Raw genomic sequence first — 9472 nt, forward strand, 5'->3', positions numbered from 1 at the left:
CGTATATTGAAAACGTGAAGGTTTAGCAATTTAGGCAGTTTTTAACTCCGCATGTCAAAAATACAAAAAGTGTATTTTTTTATAACGTCAACTGACGGGCGAACAAATCGTGCGCCTGATGGTAAGTTACACGCCTGTCCATAACAGTTACAGTGCCACTCGGAGCTTTAAATTACAAAGATCTCAGGGGCACTACCACTGCGCTCGTTCACCCTGAGACATATGTTGACATGTCCCATTTGCCTGTAACTTCACCAGCAAAAGTGTGTAGAGGATCTAGAGCTTGTGAAGTTAAGCACTCAAGATTTAAAATCGACTCGAATACTGTTCAAAATGTCAAGTTTGTGTAATTTTGACTATACCCGTCTATTTTTAAGTAAGTAATTAATAATGTTACTTTAAGTAGGTATGGAAACCTTAAATTTTTATTCGTATCTATTGATTATTACTTCGTTTTACGTAAATATTTTAATTGATAAAACTTCGGGACTTGTTTCACTAATATATTAAGTGCTTATATGTTTCACAATGACAAGTTATAGATAGACAGGTGGTGACATAGAATAGGTGGGGAAAGGATCATCTCCGGCGTACATGTCTCAAGCAGAGTCAAAAGTATCAAGAATACTGATCCCGTGGAAAAAACGTGATAGTCTATGTTAGTGTGTAAATATTAGCCTTTCTGTACATACATTATTAACTAGCTCTAACTAGCTCTGAACAAAAATTAAAATTTATTTGTGTACTTTGTATTCGAGGAATCTGTGTTCACACGTGCGCAGTATGTGCCATATATGTAACAAGAACAATTCTAATAAATTGTAGTCTCAATCTAAATGATCCCAGACGATGGTCATTTGGCTCGAGTTTTATTTGCACTTGTTTAAAAATAACATCACTATAGGTATCATCCATAATGGGTAGGAAATCCTGATGCAATCTGTCTCCATACACTTGGTTGGTTTAGTGTATCAGCTTAAAGGATGAATGGTAAACATCACAAGTAAATGCAAACAAATATTGTGACTGTATTTGCGGTGAAGACTCAACCACAAAACGTTTTGCCCGTTGTGTCGCTACCCTAATGTGTGAGTATTAGTTCAAAATATGTAAGCAATTGTTCAATTTTATTTCTTTTTGTAAAAAAAGGATAATATTTATAATAAATAATTGCATTAAAAAAAATTGCTAATTTGTCAATCTGTTTTATTACTTATTTAACAAAAATTTAGAATCGTTTCACGCGGCTAACATAACCTACCCAAGAAAATTTCAACGACCTTCTTTTAAAAAAAATGGTAAGATCGTTGAAATTTACTTAGGGTAGGTGGGGCAGAGCAGATTTTAAATATAATAATTTAAATTTAAAAAAAAAGGTTTTTTAGTCGTTGTGTACAGATATGTATGTTAATTGAGTTATTAAAGTATCTGGGAAGCGAGATCCACTATCTAGATTCAGTTTTATTGTTAATTTTGTTGTTAAAAACAGCGTAATTGACATTTTTACTAAGAAAAAAAAACCTTAGGCGCCTAATCAAAAGTTACCGAAATGCAAATGCATAACTTGCCTTACGACAAAAAAGGCAAATTAGTCATATACATATGTAAGTATAATATATACTTAGACCCATTTACGGTTTCCGAGATGTTTTTCTCGTTCAGAAATACTTAGGTAAAACTTATGTAAGATCTACAAACCAATTCCGGTATTAATGATCCTAATTTGTAATGTTTGATCGCGAATCACAAAAGTAAATATCACGAGTGTATCAATTTAATGAAACGAAGACTTTGTAGCTGGCTGGACGATGCGATCAAAGCTTTAATTGGAACAACGACATCAAATACCGTTGACATTCAAAGGGCACCTCAGTTCAATGTACATACAATTCTAAAATGGGCACTCGCAAATATTTGTACTATAATTCGTTAGGTGAATGAGCTTTTAGCGAAAGAGTTTATTACCTAAATTGTTGATGTCAATCAATTTTAATTTAATTTTTCGTATGCCACAACGATTGGGTTAAATTGCCAAAATATACGTTGTATTCAGAGTAGGAAGCTTTTTGCTTAGAACTGAAGAAGCTTAGGAAGCAGTAAGCATAATAAGCAGCCGATAGTGCTCTATTAAAACATTGATGAAAAATTGGTTTTTTTACACTTACCTATTATCCTATGTATATTATAGTAGGTAGGTAAGTGTGAAAATACCTTTTAAATTGTTAGCGTAAATTCCCGTATAAATGTTTAATATAATATAGTAATATAACAATAATTATAACTTTTTTATTTTAAATAACCGATCTCAAAAATTTGTGGATTTATATCTATTTGCAATTGTTTTTTAAATCGGTTTACGGAAAGCGGGTGAAATCTAGCAAACTGGATTCATTCCCTGATTTGCCACCCTAGAGGTAGAATATTTTCCTCAGTGGGTACAATCATTATATTGACATAATTATTATTATATTATTTAATATGTTCCTACATTATTTCACATAGTTATGTACTACGTACATAACTACTAGTACGTAATTTTAACATTGACTATGTTAAAATTACGTAGTACAAAACTTGTACTGGATATTTGTAATTTTTTGAAATGTAACATTTATTACTATTTGTAACGATTCTTGTAATACAATATATTGTATATAATAATGTAAAGTTTACAAGATAATAAATGAATCTAAATCTATTTCCTTTCCAACAAAAAAATAATTATCGAAATCGACTCACAATATAATATAATAAACACACAAAAATACAGTGGAATTGAGCACCTCTTGCTTTTGTTGAAGTATGTTAAAAATATTGATGTGTAGGTACTTCAAAAAATCATAAAAGTCATTCAATAATATTATGTTAGTACCTCTATGGTTAATAAATAATAAATTACGTTACGTATTAATTAAAATTGAGATTCTGCGCTGCCAAAATAGCTTGTATCTCATGTACTTTTAAGTACTTTTACTCTCAATTTTCTAAATTTCCATGCACCAAATATGTACGAAATAAAAAAGACAAGGAAAAACGAACTAAATATCCTAAAATAACATATATTTCATTAAAAATTATATTGTATAATAATTGAAATGCAGACTATTTACGTATTTTTAATTTAAAAATTTGGTACTTAGTATTTTTTTACAACATTTAATTTTAGTTAGAACCAAAAATATGTAACACTCTACACATGCATACCTTTGATTGAAATTGTTAGAAACAATGACTATTTATTTTCTCACAAGAAAAATTTAAACATTGATATAAAAATTGTCTATCGTAATAAATTATTACAAATTGAGTATAAATTATTCTCATCACGCCATCACTATTAATTATAAAAAAATTAGTACACCTTTTTATATGTACCTTTTCCATGCACCGTATATGTATAGGTGTCTATGATGTCTACCAAGAAATCAAGTAGCATATTCTGTACTTCTTATTAGAAATACACTATGCTATAACTTTATTTAGAAAACTTGGGTTCTCCAAGTATATTGAGGAATCGAAATTATGTGTATAAAGATAAAAAAATTAAATGTGTATTGATAATAGGCGTAGACGTAGAACAAGTTATCTTTAAAGGTGCTACTTCACCAGATTAGGTAATAAAAAAACATTTAGAAGTGGTAAAAATGCGAAAGGTTAAACAAATAATTTATAGTCATTTGAGGGTGGGGGTGGCTTAGGCGGGCGGAGCACAAGGGTCGTGCATTTGACCTTGAACGAGCTTCCCTAGCCGAGCGGACTTTGCTAACGTAGAATGGTTGGTTCTATTAAAAGAAATAACGTATTATATAAATAAAATAATATTATTACTTGCTTAATAGTAATTTAAATATATAAATTTACGAGTACTTGTATTATAAAGTTATAGGTAATATTTTTACATTGAACTCGCCCATTTGTACTGCTACTTATTATTTCGAACAATTTTTTAAACGTCATGCTTATTAGCTACACGTTTTAATATTTTAGCGTAAATTATAAATTAGATTTTTGAAAATCATTGTTTTTTTCCTCTCTATTTCGAAAAGCCGAACAAACCGAACCGAAGCCAACTATTATTCAAATCCGTATTCTATTAAATATCCCTATATATTTTAAGTACACAGGTAAGGTTGCTCAGTTTCAAAATTACAATAATTTTCAGAGAAGTCCTAATGAAACAGTAGTAAATTATTGCATCAACGTGGGCTGGCGCACGTTGACCACGATATCTGTAGACATATATCTATGAGAATAATGGCCATTGAATGCCAATTTGAAGACTAATAAAAGTACTTACCATTACATGCGTTCCCTGGCGGCTGTTCATGCTGATGCATTGCTCGAAGCACCGTGATGCGTATTGAGGATCGCGCCCTTTCATGTCACAGACGAGACTGAAGTCGCAAACGGCTAGCCGGCCTGAAACACCTCCCCCCACTTCCCTACTCCGCATGCGCGGCCACTTCGGCCGTTAGGCTTCTAAGCACCTTGATGAATGACTCCAGTCCGATGAAGTAGTGAATGACGTCATGCAATAAGTATACGTAATTAATATGAAGATTCTAAAACTGTTGAATGCTATTGAACTTGTACTGGGAGTTTCCTTTTGGTTAAGCAAATTAGTAGTAAGTTCGTATTGGGCACAGAACAAATTAGCACATAAGTAGGATGGCTTAGATCAAACTATGTTAATAAATTACTACATAAGTATGACCTTTGTTCTCACTGCCTTGGGTTGACTGGAAGAAATATCTTTTAGAGAGAAGTCCACCTTTGCTCACCTTCTCTATAGTTTATATTTGTTTGTCTTTTTTTGGTCAATAAAGAATAATATAAAGCATATGTATAGATCGAAAAATCTAGATACTTATATTACGTAACTATCTAATTAAGTGAGCATTAAGTATTTTGTGTCGTAAGTTTTAAATTTAATTGTTTTACGTTGTTTGTGTTCGTTCGTTTAATGTAATGTTTTCGTCTGAAGCTTGAAACAGCATTTTTAGCTGCATTATAAAACTATAAGGTATTTCGTTCCCATAAAAAGTATATCAAGATTAGTTATCTATCATTCTATGGAAAAATAAACAAACAAGTAGGTATGTATGTACATACGAATGGCACAACTTGTGTATGGATGGACAATGACGCAATGTCGAAACTATTACTATACGTCACAATGAAATGATCCATCGAGACGGATATTTGTTCGCATTATGATCTATTACGTGGTTGTGATTATCGTACTTACTAAAACAAAATTTTATCCTTTTTATTCAGAGTTTCCAGTATAAAGAGGGCTTTAATTTGTAAAGTTGTTAGTAGTTACTACCTTTTGAAGATTTCAGAGATTACCGAAAAGTCAATGAACTTCTGAATCATTAAAGTAATGCGAAATAAAGTATGTGGTAATAGTTTGCATCTTTACTGGCAATAATTTAGATTACATTTTACATTACATTACATACAATTCCGGAAATACTAAGGTATTGTAAATAGTAACATGTTAGAATTCGATCGAGTTAGCCACAGATTTAGTATATACCAAAATCTATAGTTATAAAATATTTTGCACGTTATACAGCACAATGAGCTTCACTACTTTGGACGGTTCTTTTTATTTCAATAGCGTTGTATTTAAAATTTAGTGTAAAAAGAGACGTGCCATTGTCCGTCCGTAGTGTAATACAAGCCGGGAGATTTCGCACTAACTTAGTGCTATAGTCGCAAATACCGCTCAGGGTATTGTGTTATCATTTATTATTGTACAAGTAGATCCCATATTACAAAGCGCAACTATGTAGTACAGTCAAGAACACGTCAAGCTTGACACTTTATATTTTGGACCGTTCTTATGGTAAGAGGCATAGGGTCGTATTCCAGAACTCTACTCAATGCTCAAGTCAGGACTTGAGTATGATTTCAAGCACTGGAAATACGATCCTAATGGCAAGGACTTGAGTAGAGTTCGGGAGTACGACCCATAGAGTTGAATTTAAATTTTAAGTGTCAAGCTTGACGTGCTCTTAACACTGTACATCCTTTACCAAATGTTAATATTACAAAGTACTTTGTGACCACAACGATAACTTTAGGGAGATTATATTTCTTTACAAGTAACGTCATTGTGATAGATGTAAAGAATGGTTTTTAGATACGGCGTACACACTAGGTAGGAGGTACAATACATAACTTGGCGAAGAACCCAGATTGATTCATAAAACTCTCCAATGATGAGAGTGAACTCCGTTTTTGTAGAAGTGATCTTATAATATAGCAGAACATTACATGAAACCACAGGTCATTTTATAAGCCCTTATGCAGCTTTTGCGGTTAGCTTAATTTACGGTGCAGTTTTTTTACATCCGAACATTAAAATTGCTTGGCAGAAAGTTACCGTATACTGCAATTAAAAAATATGTTACGTAAATAGAGTACATTCTCGTCTATAATTGCCTACATTGACATAGTGCTTTTGTAGCTCTTACGCTGCACAAGGCCTAAAGATAAACACTTTACCAATTCCAGTGTTTTATTTATTGATAAAAAATTAAAAGCAACCATTATTACAGCATATATCGTTAACTTCAACTAGTTCTTATTTTACTTTTGAATAACATAATGTACTATAATAGAGATTAATGAATCATATATTAAATGACGATAATCACAGGTAAATATTACATTTAAATAACTTCAACATAATCTGAAATTTTGAAAGGCAATAACGAAAGGAAATAGAATTTATGTTAATTAAATTCGTTATCTATAGCCATTATTATTATACATATTCTACAGGTCACATTACGGAGGTTCAATTGCTAATCATGAGCCTTTTTTATCATTGTCATACAGAGCATATACACATAAAACCTACAAAACAATTTGAAACTAATATTTCTTTAGGCGTCGTCGATAACAAGCTGCCTCTAGTGAAAGGGTTTACCTAAAGGGCATACCGTCTAATTATTTAGGCTGTTTCGAATAATAGTGGAGACTTCATATTAAAGGATAAATTTTGTAACAGACAAACCACATTTAGAAATTTGCTCAATCAATGATGTCATTGCCAGCTTACAGTATAAAATACAATATGTGACCTTAATATTTTATATATTAATCTATGGCGCATTTAATTATAATGATCTTAATTGCTTTTTGAATATGTGTGGTGCTGTGTAAATCTTGATACCATAATTAACTACTTACAACTAACTCTTTATAATCCAAATATATACAAAAAAGATAATTTACGTAATATTTTAATCACGTGAAGTGTGTACTGACAAGTGTTCTTTCTTTGTCAATTATTATTATTGTTTTTGGACAAATATTATTATTTCCGGTACCAAATATAAAGCATTTTGAAGATATAGTGTGTTTTTATATTATAAAGACATCGACCCTGACAAAACATTTTAATATAGACATGAATATAAGAAATACAAATAATAATATCACATATTTGAAAGGAATCCTTACAGAGTATGTAAGCAAACTTATTTGCTTAACAACAAATGTTGAATTTAAAACAAAACATATTTTCATTTAATAAAACTCCATAATTCAGAGTAAACAATAATAAGATATACAAATCTTGATTTGACATCTTGTTTGAGACAACTTAAATTTAATAAAAAGGTGTCAGTTCTGTATACATTGCAAATATAAATTGAAAGTTCTAAAAGCCATTGCTTTTAAAATTTGTATTTCAGAATAGACACCAATATTTGGTAAATAAAATAATAATGTTCATATTAATGCATGATAGTTATTCATTAACCATAAAGACAATTCAACCAGACCCCAATGGGAAAATTGGTATCTTCCTTTTATATACCAACACAAAAGGGGTATTAATTGTGGCAGCTCTATCAATAATATAGGTAGTTAACTTTATGCCCTTGATATGAGGATTCATTCATTATTCTGTTTGTCCAATAGCCATTAGTGTTGGCATTACACAAGATTATTTGGAATAAAAATAGTCAATTGGAAATCCCAACCTCTGATGAATAGATTGTCAATAAAACCTATTTAACAAACAAAATTATATTACAAGCTGCATTTAAATAACATTTAAAACATGCGTAAAGAATTATTTTGTGGCCCAAAGGCCTTTAAACAGTGGTATAAACATTGTACTTTTTGAAAACAATCAAGATCTGTGCAATGTAAACTTAACAAAGAACTTGTTTTTTAGATTACCAGTATTCAAACAGTGCATCAAAAGTCATAATCCAAATATTAGTGCACAACAAACGAATCACCCATGTGTAAGACTACACGCAATTCTATACATTTTTACATAATAATGTTATAAAAGAAATATTACTTACAATGTTATACTTTATTGTATTTATTTATTACTTTATAAAAATGAGAAACTAATATATAGCTGGTGCTAAAGCGCATAACTCATGGTTTAACAAGCGCAGTTGTCCCCATCCCTGTTACGGTTGTTGTCATTATTATTTAGGATCACTCTATCAGGGAACTCATTGTAGAGATCCATCTCTTTCTCCTGCGCCAAAGCGTTGCGGGCTATAGTTTGGAATGCTAACTCTACATTCACTGCTTCTTTGGCACTCGTTTCAAAGTACGGGATATCGTTTTTGCTTTGGCACCACTGCTGGGCGCGCTTGGCGGATACCGCACGGTTCTCCAGATCGACTTTATTACCTAAAATGACGAATGGGAAATTCTCGGGGTCTCGAGGAGAAGCTTGAATCAGGAATTCGTCTCTCCAACTCTCCAAGGACTTGAACGTGTTGGGGGCAGTTACGTCAAAAACTAAGACGCAACAATCCGCCCCGCGGTAGAACGCCACTCCAAGCGACTGAAATCTTTCCTGGCCAGCTGTATCCCAAATTTGCATTGTGACGATCCTATCATCAACGATTACCTCTTTCGTGAGAAAATCTGCGCCTATTGTTGCCTTGTACTGGTTGGAAAATTTCTTGTTCACAAACTGATTCATGAGTGACGTCTTGCCAACACCACTGTCTCCGAGGATGATAACTTTGAGTAGAACCTTTTTTCTGGACGACATTTTGCACAAAAATTTATGTGAGTTTGTTGAAAATGCGATTAATTAAATCCACTCTTTGTCTGTATTTTTGACATAAAATGAATGATTTTGATCAAATGCGTCACCTGTTAATTAAATGTTGCCATAGAGAAATAAACAAGGATGATTAATTGAAAACAATCAAACCTCCCACTCACGTTCTATTAAAATACTTGATTCAAATTAACGCTCGACACTTCGAGTGAGGCATAATCTTAGAGGATGGAAAAACATAAAGGAAACAGAATCAAGTATTCTTACAACTCACAACCAAGGTTAAAACATATTAAAATTTAGTGGGTCGCTATTATTTTCTTTTATTGAGCTATGGCTATAGCATCATGACTTTGACCTATCTCTGGGGGCCAATCGCGCTATTTTCGCAAGGTTTAACCTTACAACATT

At 32.0% G+C, this 9472-nt stretch overlaps 2 protein-coding genes across 2 annotated transcripts in view; both read right to left on the minus strand.

Annotated features, from left to right (window-relative positions):
- Nucleotides 1-4422, minus strand: part of LOC113232958 (b(0,+)-type amino acid transporter 1-like) — a 48039-nt gene extending 43617 nt beyond the window's left edge. Inside the window, exon 1 of the mRNA XM_026467878.1 lies at nucleotides 4298-4422. Within this exon, the coding sequence (XP_026323663.1) occupies nucleotides 4298-4337 (40 nt within the window). The 5' untranslated portion in view covers nucleotides 4338-4422. The remainder of the gene's footprint in view (nucleotides 1-4297) is intronic.
- A 3640-nt stretch (nucleotides 4423-8062) lies between these two features.
- Nucleotides 8063-9064, minus strand: LOC113232833 (ras-related protein Rab-7a). The gene has a single exon (XM_026467675.1). It carries the CDS (start codon nucleotides 9047-9049, stop codon nucleotides 8423-8425), a length of 627 nt encoding a protein of 208 aa, XP_026323460.1. The 5' UTR covers nucleotides 9050-9064; the 3' UTR covers nucleotides 8063-8422.
- Between the last annotated feature and the right edge of the window lie 408 nt (nucleotides 9065-9472).

The sequence above is a fragment of the Hyposmocoma kahamanoa genome, unplaced genomic scaffold (genome assembly GCF_003589595.1).
Source record: "Hyposmocoma kahamanoa isolate Upper Pololo Valley unplaced genomic scaffold, ASM358959v1 78, whole genome shotgun sequence".
NCBI classification, from domain to species: Eukaryota; Metazoa; Arthropoda; class Insecta; order Lepidoptera; family Cosmopterigidae; genus Hyposmocoma; species Hyposmocoma kahamanoa.

Excerpts from the sequence above, each read along its gene's own strand:
- LOC113232833 (XM_026467675.1), bottom strand. The coding sequence starts at position 9,049 with ATGTCGTCCAGAAAAAAGGTTCTACTCAAAGTTATCATCCTCGGAGAC.